Source organism: Phyllopteryx taeniolatus, chromosome 2 (genome assembly GCF_024500385.1).
Source record: "Phyllopteryx taeniolatus isolate TA_2022b chromosome 2, UOR_Ptae_1.2, whole genome shotgun sequence".
Lineage (NCBI taxonomy): Eukaryota > Metazoa > Chordata > Actinopteri > Syngnathiformes > Syngnathidae > Phyllopteryx > Phyllopteryx taeniolatus.
In genome coordinates, this window is record NC_084503.1 from 9,040,415 (window position 1) to 9,054,680 (window position 14,266).

At 41.2% G+C, this 14,266-nt stretch overlaps 2 protein-coding genes across 3 annotated transcripts in view; both read right to left on the reverse strand.

The window, feature by feature from the left end:
• The window catches only part of mybpc3 (myosin binding protein C3), a 50,913-nt gene extending 47,336 nt beyond the window's left edge, over positions 1 to 3,577 (reverse strand). The window contains exon 1 of the mRNA XM_061758864.1: positions 3,419 to 3,577. Coding sequence (XP_061614848.1) covers positions 3,419 to 3,443 — 25 coding nt within the window. The 5' untranslated portion in view covers positions 3,444 to 3,577. The remainder of the gene's footprint in view (positions 1 to 3,418) is intronic.
• A 4,609-nt stretch (positions 3,578 to 8,186) lies between these two features.
• On the reverse strand, positions 8,187 to 14,179 carry spi1b (Spi-1 proto-oncogene b). Of its 2 annotated transcripts, none has more exons than XM_061758874.1 (5): positions 12,880 to 14,179; positions 12,306 to 12,393; positions 11,086 to 11,282; positions 10,321 to 10,471; positions 8,187 to 8,946 (listed from the first exon to the last, which is right to left on the reverse strand). In XM_061758874.1, exons 1-5 carry the CDS (start codon positions 12,919 to 12,921, stop codon positions 8,633 to 8,635), a joined length of 792 nt encoding a protein of 263 aa, XP_061614858.1. In that variant the 5' UTR covers positions 12,922 to 14,179; the 3' UTR covers positions 8,187 to 8,632. The 2 variants fall into 2 exon arrangements, with proteins under 2 accessions (XP_061614858.1, XP_061614865.1); XM_061758881.1 differs by lacking the exon at positions 12,880 to 14,179 and adding an exon at positions 12,828 to 12,845.
• Positions 14,180 to 14,266: the final 87 nt, after the last annotated feature.

The following is a 14,266-nucleotide window of genomic DNA, read 5'->3' on the forward strand; positions in this document are numbered from 1 at the left end:
CGAAACAAACAACCATTCACACTCACAGTCATGCCTACGGGCAATTTAGAGTCTCCAATTAATGCATGTTTTTGGGATGTGGGAGGAAACCGGAGTGCCCGGAGAAAACCCACGCAGGCACGGGGAGAACATGCAAACTCCACACAGGCAGGGCCGGGGATTGAACCCGTGTCCTCAGAACTGTGAGGCTGACGCTCTAACCAGTCGGCCACCGTGCCGCCTAAATTACACATAACAATCATTTTTGTTTTTGGGGGGGAAAGAATGGAATGGATCAATGGCTCTTCCATTCATTTCAATGGGTAAAGATGATTTGAGAGACGAGTGTTTTAAGTTCCGAGTGTGGTCACGGAACAAATTAAACTTGTATTTCAAAGCACCACTATGTATATTGAACTGATACATTATTATTACAAATGTAGTGATAAAGAGAAAACATATCTATCCATCCATCCATCCATTTTCTGAGCCGCTTCTCCTCACTAGGGTCGCGGGCGTGCTGGAGCCTATGCCAGCTGTCATCGGGCAGGAGGCGGGGTACACCCTGAACTGGTTGCCAGCCAATCGCAGGGCACATCGAAACAAACAACCATTCGCACTCACAGTCATGCCTACGGGCAATTTAGAGTCTCCAATTAATGCATGTTTTTGGGATGTGGGAGGAAACCGGAGTGCCCGGAGAAAACCCACGCAGGCACGGGGAGAACATGCAAACTCCACACAGGCGGGGACGGGGATTGAACCCCGCACCTCAGAACTGTGAGGCTGACGCTCTAACCAGTCGGCCACCGTGCCGCCAAAACATATCTAAAGAAGCAAAATGTACACAAAAAAAAAACACAACAACAACAAAAAAAAAGCCTTGTACTATACTAAAATGAATTTGGGGCATCATGGAGTCAACATTGAGTGCCTTACAAACTGTTAAGCCAAATAGGGTAATAGTTTTTCATGTTTACAATGAAGGCAGCACGGTGGGTAGACTGGTTAGAGCGTCTGCCTCACAGTTCCGAGGACCGGGGATTTCAATCCCCGGCCCTGCCTGTGTGGAGTTTGCATGTTCTCCCTGCGCCTGCGTGGGTTTTCTCCAGGCACTCCGGTTTCCTCCCACATCCCAAAAAAATGCATGCGAGGTTAATTGAAGACTCTGAATTGCCCCATAGGTGTGAATCTGAGTGTGAATGGTTGTATGTGCCCTGCGATTGGCTGGCAACCAGTTCAGGGTGTACCCCGCCTCCTGCTCGATGACAGCTGGGATAGGCTCCAGCACGCCCGCGACCCTAGTGAGGAGAAGCGGCTCAGAAAATGGATGGATGGATAATTTTCTTTTATCTTTTCCTTTTGTCCTGTCCCGTTAGGGGTGGCCACAGCGCGTCATCCTTTTCCATGCAAGCCTATCTCCTGCATCCTCCTCTCTAACACCAACGGCCCTCATGTCTTCCCTCATGACATCCATCAACCTTCTTTTTGGTCTTCCTCTAGCTCTCTTGCCTGGCAGCTCCATCCTCAACACCCTTCTACCAATATACTCACTCTCTCTCCTCTGGATGTGTCCAAACCATCAAAGTCTGCTTTCTCGAAGATTTTTTGAAACCACTTAACCATGGCTGTCTCTCTGATGAGCTCATTTCTAATCCTATCCAAACTGGTCACTCCAAGAGAGAACCTCAACATCTTCATTTTTTCTCATTGATTTGATTCATCAAATCATCTATCTCTCCTTTCCAGTGCACGCCTTCACCTTTCTAAGTCTTGCTCCAACTGCTCCCTGCTTTCACTGCAGATCACAATGTCATCTGAGAACATCATGGTTCACGGGAATTCCAGCCAAACCTCATCTGTCAGCCTATCCATCACCACTGCAAAGAAGAAGGGGCTCAGAGCTGAGCCCTGATGCAGCAACTTAAACTCCTCTGTCACACGTACAGCACACCTCACCACTGTTCTGCTCCCCTCATACATGTCCTGTACTATTTGAACATACGTCTCTGCCACTCCTCTCTGGGTACTCTGTCTAGAGCTACAAAGACAAAATGTAGCTCCTTCTGACCTCGCTATTTCTCGACCAAGACCCACAAGGCAAATAATGCAGCTGCGGTACTCTTTCTAGGCATGAAACCATACTGTTGCTCGCAAATACTCACTTCTTTCCTGAGTCTAGCCTCCACTACTCTTTCCCATAACTTCCTTGTGTGGCTCATCAACTTTATTCCTCTATAGTTCCCACAGCTCTGCACATCACCTTTGTTCTTAAAAATGGGCACCATCTCACTTTTCCTCCATTCCTCAGGCATCTTCTCACCCGCTAGAATTTTGTTGAACAACCTGGTCAAAAACTCCATAGCTGTCTCTCCTAGATGCTTCCATACCTCCAGAGGTATGTCATCAAGACCAACTGCCTTTCCATTTTCCACCCTCTTTAATGCCTTTCTAACTTTCCCCTTACTAATCATTGCCACTTCCTGGTCCACCACACTTGCCTCGTCTACTCTTCCTTCTCTCTCAATTTCCTAATTCATCAACTCTATCCAGCACACTACTGGCACCAGTCAACACATTTCCATCTCGATCCTTAACCGCCCTAACCTGCTGCACATCCTTCCCATCTCTATCCCCTGTCTGGCCAACCTGTAATTCAATAATAATAATTCAAACCCTGCCCAAAAATTCTAGTCTTCCACCTGCTCTCCTGGATGCACAATATATCACCCTTTCTCCTAATCATCATCACCAACTCCCGAGATCATCCTGTCATTGTCCCAACATTCAAAGTCCCCACATTCAGTTCTAGGCTCTGTGCTTTTCTCTTCTCTTTCTGCCTAAGAAGCTGCTTTCCACCTCTCCTTTGTCTTCGACCCATAGTAGCTGAATTTCCACCGGCAACCTGTAGGTTAACGGCGCCGGTGGCAGACGTTGTTAGCCCGGGCCACGACCGATCCGGTATGGAATTCTTTGGATGAACGCTCATATTTGTTTGGCTAAGTTTTAAGCCGGATGCCCTTCCTGACGCTTCGGACCAGCCTACGGTTTGCACTAGCTTGTGCCCCCCATAGGGCTGCATTCATTATGATTCCATCATAATCTTTTAAATACTTTTTTTTCCTCAGGTTTTCACGCTGGGCAAGTAGAAAAACAACACCTTTAAAAAAAAATAAAAAAATTGCAAACATTACAACATTTTGTGGTAAACGCTTATCTGATCAGGCCTGTGATAGCAGTTTGATTGTGGTTAATATTGCTTAAGACACCTGTGAGGCAGCACAGTCACACCATTTGTTCTCATGTTTCAAAAGGTTTGTGTTTAGGCAGAGAGGAAATATTCATGTTCAGGAGTGAAGCTAACACTTTGTATAAGTCAAAATTGAGCTACACGACATAAAAAAAAATATTTAGAAGATGTACTAAGTGGCACACTCACTTGTTTTTTTGACTGGCTCTGGCATCTTCCTAAAGGATGTTCTCTCCTCCACTGGTGACTTACTCTGCTGTCTATTGTTGTCTTTCGCCTTTAATAGTAGTGCTCCCTCCGTACAGCACCACCTCTCCAGACACCTTCATTCCGGGCCCAATACGTTGGCCAAAGAACAACAGCTGCCCCCCACACACGTCCCATCAAAGCTCATCCTGTCCCAGGATCACAACAGCACATATGCAACACACACACACACGCACACACACACACACACACACACACGTATGCACTAAACTCACACAAACACACATTCACACAGGCACACACACAGGCTATATTTCAACCATCATTTCCTCCAACACCTCGCCTGAATGACAGGCCTTGAGAGTGGGAGCCAGGGATGTTTGGCACCAGTTAAATTTAGAACTTACAAAAAAAGGATGCTGTGTCTGTGCTGTACATTTAAAACTGAATACAGAAAACAATTAGCACCCGTTGTCCACTTTGGGTGTTTGTTTCAGCGCTTATACAACCCCAATTCCAATGAAGTTGTGTTAAACATAAATAAAAAACAGAATACAATGATTTGCAAATCATGTTCAACCTACATTTAATTGAATACACTACAAAGACAATATATTTAATGTTCAAACAGATGAACTTTATTGTTTTTAGGAAATAATCATTAACAGTTTTATGGCTGCAACATGTTCCAAAAAAGCTGGGACAGGAGGCAAAAAAGACTGAGAATGTTGATAAATGCTCATCAAACACCTGTTTGGAACATCCCACAGGTGAACAGGCTAATTTGGAACAGGTGGGTGCCATGATTGGGTATAAATGGAGCTTCCCTGAATTGCTCAGTCATTCACAAGCAAACATGGGGCGAGGTTCACCTCTTTGTGAACAAGTGCGTGAGAAAATTGTCAAACAGTTAAAGAAGAAGAATTGTCAAACAGTTTAGGAAGATGTAGAATCACCTTTTATTGTCAAATGTGTTCTCTGCATTTAACCCATCACAGTGAACACATACACATGTTAGTGGAACACACTGGAGCAGGGGGGAGCTGAAGCACCTGGGGAGCATTTCAGGGTATCAGTGTCTTGCTCAAGGACACCACAGCTGTGAGTCTGGGGGATGTTGGCTGATGGTCCAGTCGGGGTCTTGAACCTAGGTCCCCCATGGTGGCAGGTATTTCTGTCCATAATATCAAAAGGTTCAGAGAATCTGGTGAAATCACTGCATGTAAGCGGCAAGGCCGAAAACAAACATTGAATGCCCGTGACCTTTGATCCCTCAGGCGGCACTGCATCAAAAACCGACATCAGTGTGTAAAAGATATCACCACATGAGCTCAGGAACACTTCAGAAAACCAATGTCAGTAAATACAGTTTGGCGCTACATCCGTAAGTGCAACTTGAAACTCTACTATGCAAAGCAAAAGCCATTTATCAACAACACCCAGAAACGCCGCCGGCTTCTCTGGGCCCGAGCTCATCTAAGATGGACTGATGCAAAGTGGAAAAGTGTTCTGTGGTCCGACGAGTCCACATTTCAAATTGTTTTTGGAAATTGTGGACGTCGTGTCCTCTGGGCCAGAGGAAAAGAACCATCCGGACTGTTATGGACGTAAAGTTCAAAGGCCAGCATCTGTGATGGTATGGGACTGTGTTAGTGCCAATGGCATGGGTAACTTACACATCTGTGAAAGCACCATTAATGCTGAAAGGTACATACTGGTTTTGGAGAAACATATGCTGCCATCCAAGCAACGTCTTTTTCATGGATGCCCCTGCTTATTTCAGCAAGACAATGCCAAACCACATTCTGCACAACAGCGTGGCTTCGTAGAAAAAGAGTGCGGGTACGAGACTGGCCTGCCTGCAGTCCAGACTTGTCGCCCATTGAAAATGTGTGGCGCATTATGAAGCGTAAAATACGACAACGGAGACCCCGGACTGTTGAACAGCTGAAGCTGTACATCAAGCAAGAATGGGTAAGAATTCCACCTACAAAGCTTCAACAATTTGTGTCCTCAGTTCCCAAATGTTTATTGAATGTTGTTAAAAGAAAAGATGATAAACACAGTGGTAAACATGACCCTGTCCCAGCTTTTTTGGACCGTGTTGCAGCCATAAAATTCCAAGTTAATGATTATTTGCAAAAAAACTTAATGTTTATCAGTTTGAACATTAAATATATTGTCTTTGTGGTGTATTCAATTAAATATAGGTCAAACATGATTTGAAAATCATTGTATTCTGTTTTTATATATGTTTAACACAATGTCCCGACTTCATTGGAATCGGGGTTGTATTTATACTATATAATGAAGGAAAATTAAAACGAAACTGAAAATTCAAGAAAATACAGACGTGACAAAGAAAGAACAATCATTTCTTTTTCAATTTGAAAGTGCTTGGACAGTGAACGAGCAACGTTTTATCTTATAGTCCACATTTCTGCTCTTTGTGCCTTTGATTTCTATTTAACACTGTAGTCTGTTGTAATCCCATAACAATAAATTGCACAAAACTTTAGGGGGAGCCATGGAGCTAAAAAGGAAATCTACGATTGTTCTTGCAACCACAGTGTAACCACTAAGTCAAACAGTAGTTGACAGTGCATGGAACATACTTAACGATCACAGAAGTAATCTTCCATCAAATCCCTGAATTGCTTTAGTTTTGACACTCCACTATTTTTTTTTGTTTTTGGCCCTTTTCCCAATAATTGAGATTCATGTTCTCTTTTATTGGCTTTGGACAACTCCCATTATCCAACATTCATCTGTTATTTATCGGTTCAATTCTATCTTCACCATAGACGGGAGCTGTTTGCCTTTTAATACCAGTTGTGGTACAGTATATTTCATATTTTTAAACAGTGGAAATATACTAACAGATATCCAAATCAAATTTCCCTGGCATGATTATATTGTTAACTCGCCTCCACCACTTGGAAGTGAAACACACCACACCACACATTTCTTGTTGTTCGGCCTTCCCATGTGGAGTTTGCGTGTTCTCCCCATGCTTGCATGGGTTTTTTCTCAATATCACATCTCCCGCACACATTCCAAAGATGAGGGACTCCCTCATTCTGCTGGGGGACTTCAATGCTCATGTGGGTAATGACAGTGAAACGTGGAATAGCGTGATTGAGAGGAACGGCCGCACCGATGTCTGCTTGAGAAGTGCTTTGTTATTGGGCTTCTGTGCTCATCACAGACTCTCCATAACGAACTCTATGTCCTATGTGTCCATAGGTGCACTTGGCGAATACTTCAAAGACCTCCTCAATTCCACCGACACGCCTTCCTATGAGAAAGCAGAGTCTGGGGACGCTGAAGTGGGCTCTCTGGGGTTGAGGTTACTGAGATGGTTAAAAAGCTCCTCGATGGCAGGATGACATCTGCCCGGGGTTCCTAAAGGCTCTGGATGTTGTGGGGCTGTTCTGATCTGGAACATTGCATGGACATCAGGGAAAGTGCCTCTGGATTGGCAGACTGGGGTGGTGGTCCCTCTTTTTAAGAAGCGGGATCAGAAGGTGTGTTCCAACTAGAGGGGGATCACACTCCTCAGCCTCCCTGGTAAGGTCTATTCAGGGGTTCTGGAGAAAGAGGGTCCATCGGGAACTCGAATCTCAGATTCATGAGGAGCAGTGTGGTTTTCAACCTGGCTGTGGAACAGTGGCCCACCTCTACATCCTCAGCAGGGTCCTTGAGGGTGCATGGGAGTTCGCCCAACCAGTCTACATGTGCTTTGTGGACTTGGAGAAGTCATCTGACCGTGTCTCCCTCGGGGGAGTCCTGTGCTCCAGGAGTATGGGATACCGGACCCCTTAATATGGGCTGTTCGGTCCCTGTATGACCGATGTCAGAGTTTGGTCCACATTGCCAGCAATAAGACATTCATTTTCAGTGAGGGTTGGACTCAGTCAAGGCTGCCCTTTGTCACCGATTCTGTTCATCAGCTTGTTCATGAATGAGGGAAGAATGAAGTGGGATCGGTGCAGCGTCTGCAGTAACACAGATTCTGTATTGGTCTGTCGTGGTAAAGAAGGAGCTGCTGCGAAATACAAAGTCACACTCTCAATTTCATTTTCTCCATTCGATCTACGTTCCTTCCCTCACCTATGGTCACACGCTGTGGGTTGTGACCAAAAGAACAAGACTGCTCAGACAATCGGCCAAAATAAATTTCCTCCGCTGGGTGTCTGGGGTCTCCCTTAGAGATAGGGTGAGAAGCTCGGTCAACTGGGAGTGACTCAGATTTGAGCCGCTGCTCCTCCTCATCGAGAGTAGACAGAAGAGGGAATCTGGTTTGGATGCTCCTTGGATGCCTCCCTGATTTGGTGTTCCTGGTCCGTCCCACTGAGAGTCTTTGTCTCCAGGCTGGTGGGAAGTCTTGGGATCCCTCCTGGAAGAGCGGCACGAGGTGACTGGGGAGAGGGAAGTCTGAGCTTCCCTGTTAAAGCTACTGCCCCGTGACCCGACCCTGGATAAGTGGGAAAAAAACTGATAGATGGATGGATGTATACTTAATCTTTAGTCCTGTTTTAATTTGAGATATGTGAATAATTTTTATTGTAGTTACAATTACTGATGATTCACAGAGACCTAAACTCACACACTGCGTAACCAGCTTTAGGCATCTTAAAAAGAGCATGTTCAAATGAAGAAATAGTGTAGGGCTTCATTCACGTAACATTCTTAAAAACAAATGTCTTTATAAGTCACGTTTCAAAAAGAATGTGGCATTCACATTGAATTGTGTCATGAAATAAATGTTTATTGCATTTTCAGTGATTCTACAGTTTTATAGTATTATACAAAAATCGCCCTTTGAACAAATGTTTTGGTGAATCAGTCCCTTAATCTATTGTCTTTAAATAACAGGTTACATTTTTCATATATAGGATCGGCCTTCTTTCCACAAGGATACTTTGCTGTACACACAAATAACTAGCTCCGACTTTCCCATGTCTCTGAATCGCAAAAGCAGGAGACATGGATGGCCTCTGGATTAACTAATCTTTACACTGTATTTCTATGCTGTGAGAAATAATATATTCACAGTTTAACCCAGCATGTCCTCCCCGAACAGCTTTCATGATGCGTTTACTATTTACAAGGACTGTTAACATCGAGTGAGCAGTTACACCAGGAACCATAGGTCAAATTGTAACATTTATTTAGCATAATTCTGTCTTCTGCCTACATGTATGGCTTTCTTTCCAAATGACTCTTCCCAAGGACCTCATCACTGAACTGGTATGTCAGTTTCTTCTTGATCTTTTTTACCTCTCCAGTTTTGCCGTAGTTGCGCAAAGCCCGCGCCATCTTTTGATAGGTCATTTTTTTGCGGTTGCCCTTTTGGATTCCCCAGCGGTGTGCGAGAGCCTCCTTGTGTTTGGATGAAAACTGGAACATTCCTTTCTCTCTGTCCACCCACCAGACACTGTCCTTCATATCGCCGTTTCGTAAAAGATCCAACAGGAACTGATACAAACGAATCTTCTTTTTGTTGCCTTTGGGAAACACCAAAAAGTTGCACAATTACAAATTTTGTACAGTATACAAGACTGTTTGGTTTTGATCTCTACTCAAATACAGTATATGTATGCACAACATTTACATGGGGGGAAATCTCAGAGAATAATAGCTTAAGAGAGCGAGCAGAGGCAGAGTAATTGCTTGGCACGTCCCGAATGTATAATCCTCAATACGAAGTCAATTTAACAAGATTTCAGAGCGAACTGTACAGTACCTATGTAAAAATACCAAGGAACATTGAAAGTTGTGCTGACAGTATTGTGCAATACATCCAGATGTAATGTGTTAATTCTGTAGCAGATAACGAAGGGCTGGTACCATGAAAACCGGCGGTGAGCATCAAATGTAAATATAACAAACCATCCAGCTACAAAAATCCATGTATCCAAGTATCCATGTAACTTAAAAGTTTACTTTACTTTGGCATGAGTTGATTCTTACTCAATATAGCAGGTCTCAATTGGTAGGCTTGTCACTGAACCAACAAACATCACAAATTATTTCGCATTATCTAAGTTAACAGCACCAACAAAGGGTAATTGCAATAACCGTTTCTTAAAAATGTTTTTAATGGGGCTTGGATGTTGGACCCTTTTTTTTTTTTTTTTTTTTTTTAACTGTGCGGTTTGGGGCAGGATTTTATCGCTTTGAGTACCTGTCTGGTTGACTGCATTAGATGAGTGTTTCCCAACCTTTAGCCACAACTTATTCTGTTGTATGAATGGCAACAAGTGGATACAAAGGTTTATTGTCCCTTCTGTCATCTAATCGTAGAGCATTTAATTCTTCTGCCTGTCATTTTACATCACTGGCATGGAAAGATGACCAAAGACACATGTAATGATTAAGCGTAATTTTTGTGAATTTGGATAATTTCCTACACCACCCCTGATGAGCGCTCATGCCACACTAGTTTGTCATTGAGAACACAGAAAAGTGCTATATAAAAATGTTATGACTGATTAACGTAAAAGTAAAATGGGGGGGGGGGGGGGGGGGGGGGTGAGTGGCTAAAAAGAATTTTAGAAGATTACACTACTATAGTGAGTAGTGCAGTTTTCATTCTATTTCTTCTATTTTTGAAGTTTGTATGTAGGCAAATAGAAGGATTGTGAAATGCCCACTGGGGTCAACTCTGATGAGCTAATACCCCCAAACTGTTTTGCTTGAGCAGTCAAGTTTCGGATAATGAATGATGATAAATAAGATGAGCTGGAGGACTGATCATCTCCATGAGGTGTACGGATGAAGTGGAAAGAGCATACTTATACATTTTAAACCTTTTTTTCCCCCCATCATAGCTCTCATACTGTATTTCAATAGAAATACTTGTGAGTGCGGTTTCTTACCCATCTCTCCAGGTATGACATAAGGAACTTGATCTCGAAGAGACTCCTCATCAGACACCTCTAAGGGGGGACTTTGACGTCCATGCTCTTCATCATCAGTGCTGTGCTGGGACATGTGTGTCGGGTACACAGTCCGTGGGAAGAATGTTACCTTCAAAACGGGATACGTCCCTTTAGTAACTAATCTTATAATAAGTCTCATGAAGTAATAACATGGCATAAAAGGATCTGTTAGTTATAAATATTTCCCAAAGCAACGGTCAGGGTATTCAGGAAAAAAAAATACTGAGGAAAGCTACATGTATGCGGTACATGCATTTTCTAATGCTTTTCCTGTTCATGGTCACAGGCGAGTGGGACTTCGGGTGGCATTAATTCCTAAAGACAATTTAGTCCCTACTAACCTAATACTGGATGCATGTTTTTGGAATGTGGGAGTAGCAGAAGAAAATATACTGAAAAACACTGTTAAATCAGGATTCTTAAGGAGTTAACTTTTGCAATTTTATTCCTTCCAATTTTTGTCTTTTGGACTAGAGCATTTTATCAAGAATACAATTTTACCAATAGCTTTCTAGATAAATGGCATCAATGAGCACAAATGTACAGATATCAGCAATCTGCAATCTACTACATGAATACAAACATTGGAGATACATTTGCAGCATATTCTTTTTCAAGCTCTTTCACTTGAGTATGTGAATTGGTTTATTGTATTTTATGATGAGAATATGTTTTTACTGATTTAGTGACTGCGGGACTTACTGGTTGCTGTAACATATGAGAATGCGCCCCAAGGTTTGGATCCAGGAGATTTTCTGCATCGTAGCGCATGACGTCATGTCGGATTAGACCGGGCGGGTGCAGAGATTGCACACTCTGCAACTCTGTGAAGTTTGTCTCTTGAAGGTTTTCAAACTCAACAGGGTGTACGTGAGTGTGAGGGTGATAATCCCAGTGATCTAATGAGAGACCACAATGAAACATGGGATTACCTCAAACTGAGTTTTTTTAACACACACAACCTTATTCAAAGAAGCAGTGTTGTTGTTTTTTTCTGGAACAAGGACAGTTTGATTATATTACAAAATAATATGCCAGCCCTTTTAATTACAAAAACAAATCTAAGGCAACTGAACTCATCAAAACAGGGATTGGGTTTACATAAACAATTGACCCATTTGACATTTGCAGACATAATATTGTGAACTACTCGGTTGAATGTAATGTAACCATTTTCATATATATTATTTTTCTTGACTGGATATTTTATGTAAATATTAAATATCCAAACTATAAAATTAAAAACAGACTAAAAATAAATTGTCAGCATGCTCACTGCTTTAAAAATCACTGTGGAATGCGGTTTTCCCTCAATTTAGTGGAAATAAATTTCAAAATGTATTTCTGTACAGTAGAAATCACATTTCTTTATACAGTATCCAGTGATGAGAGGTACTTTTGCTGTTCACTTTATTTTCTCCATTAAGACTGTTTTGGTGGAATATTCAAAACTGTTTCTACCAAGAGAAAGTCAAGAAAATCCCAAGGGGCAAAAATTGTTCTATGCCTATAGTTGCAGCAGCTCAAAAAATAGCATCTGTTTCCTGTGCGCTTCAGCTGCACACATCGTCTTCCCCTTAAGTACACCAAAAGAAATCACCAACAATATTTTTCTCCATGCTTCATTTTCAATGATAAATTTAAATATATATCTTAGTACAATTACTCATCTGGTTACAGTGTTTTATTTCTAATTCATTTCATAAAGTTTTTTTTAAATAATAATTACATTTAAGAATAATAATATATAATAATATAATAATAATACATTTGTTATAAAAACATATTCGTTAACATTCAAAACAACAAACAAAGTCATAATACCTTTTAAAAATTAAAGACACAAAAAATATTACATTATATATTATAATAAATATTATTATTATAAATATTTATATACAAAATGCTGGAGTAAAACTGACCTGCCTGTATCTCTGTATCCAGAACATATGGACTATAATATTCTGGAATTTGTCTGTAGATCTCTGGATCATACATATCTTCTGAGGACTACAATAGCACATAAAAATATAACACATTAAGGGATGAAAAACAGGTGAAACATACATCAGAAACATCAATGTACATTTATCATCAATATATTTTAATCATTGTCTATAGTATTAATCACAGATGAACAAAATATATTTACATATTCAGATCAGATGAAATGGTAACTATATACCTGTACATATAATTAGTTAAACAAAATATATATTGGGATTTTTTTTTCTTTGCCATTGCTATTCTGAAACTCTCAAGAACTGGAGTTTCGTTTTCATGTCGCCTGTAGTATAAAGGACTGTTGGCATCCAGAGCTCACGGTAATTTATCAAATATGAGCTGAAGATGTCTTTTCTGTGTCCATTAAATGCAGGTGTAGATAAAAATCAACGTTGAAAAAAATAATAATAATAATCTGTGAGAATGGGTATAGATCTTACTCTAACAATGTCTCCTGATCCTTAGGACAATAAAAAAAGAGGAGATACTTACAGGTGCAATGAGGTAACTTTCCATTCTGTAGGGATGCAACATTGGGGCTTTTTCTCCAACGAGTGGGCTCAAAGAAACCTTGCAGACCAAAAGCTCTCACAACCTTTCAAAACCTTTGCAGCACCATTGCACAATGTTTCAAAATTTCCTCTCATTTAACGATAACCAAAACATGTCCCTCTGTCTTTCGTATTGTATAGTTTGCTCTTGTGAGGTGAACCAGTCCAAGAGGCCTTCAGAAGAAGAAAATACAAGAAGAAAATAAGCAAAGACTGACTGTTTTTAACTTCTGTAAATTTCTGTGGGTGGGAGCAACAGAGTATGTCTTCTGCTTTGGGGGAGCCTCACATTTATCACCGTCTTATATTGTCACCTCCCTTGGTGGCCAATCATCAGTGACCGTGGCTACTTAAACGTTTCCCATACACGGGTCACTTCATCAGCTAATATACCGCTACAACGATTGAAGTAAAATACAATCGTTCAGAAATTGGTTTGTTTGTCTTCAGAAAAAAACACACTGGATGCTGTTGGTGTGAAAGCGTCCAGTACCTAAAAAGTGTCCAATGAGTGACTAGACATACTTATTTAAAATTGGGAATTTATTGAATAGTGCCCGCTTTGAAAAATTAGATTTATTTCGTGTGCGTTTACCACGTTTACAATCTCATTGTACTCATGTCTGACCTGTGCGGCAATACAGCAAACAACCATGACTATGTCTCGGACTGAAAGTGCGCATTGCCCAAGATTGGCTAAATGGGTTTGGCCATGTCAGTTCGACAAATGTGAAAATGTTTTTCAAGTTATCCCAAAATTAATCTTAATCAAAAACATTCAAATATAAACAAGAAACCAACAATTCAGCTACACCTAATTGCAACCCAAATTTTGGTCCCATTCCTCAAGCTTGCAATCTAGAATTACACACATACAATCACACACATACCCGTACATGACTGGAAGATAAGATGAAGCTATAGTATCAGTTTTGGAGATTCTGATTATCACAAAGGAGATACAGGAGTTTCAGAAAATGCCAAAGGGGATATAGCCCCTGCTCGCTACCTCCTTTTAACAAAGAAACATACAAACCTTGGCTTGGAAGGAGGTTACACCATTTGACAACCATTTTATTGTAACCATGGCCAATTAGACCATTAATTGGTTCAGAAAATAAAGAGGTCTACTGTCCTGTCCACAATTCTACTGTTTGAATAAGTGCAATATTTGTTTTTTTTTCACTATTTTATATATTCAACGGCCTGTTTGCTGTTTGTAATTGTCGCTGTCTGTGGTTTTATTGTGCTCCAACAAAATTCTCGCTTCCCATTAAATTTCTGTTACATTCCACAAGGATGTCTGTCCGACATTAATTTGTGCTAAA

What these genes read in the sequence shown, in the direction of transcription:
- spi1b (XM_061758874.1), bottom strand. Translation starts at nt 12,921, where the DNA reads ATGTTGCATCCCTACAGAATGGAAAGTTACCTCATTGCACCT. An exon ending in GGATACAGAGATACAGGCAG is followed by an intron (nt 11,283 to 12,305) that starts GTCAGTTTTACT and finishes GTCTCTCATTAG; the next exon opens with ATCACTGGGATTATCACCCT. An exon ending in CTCATATGTTACAGCAACCA is followed by an intron (nt 10,472 to 11,085) that starts GTAAGTCCCGCA and finishes CCCGTTTTGAAG; the next exon opens with GTAACATTCTTCCCACGGAC.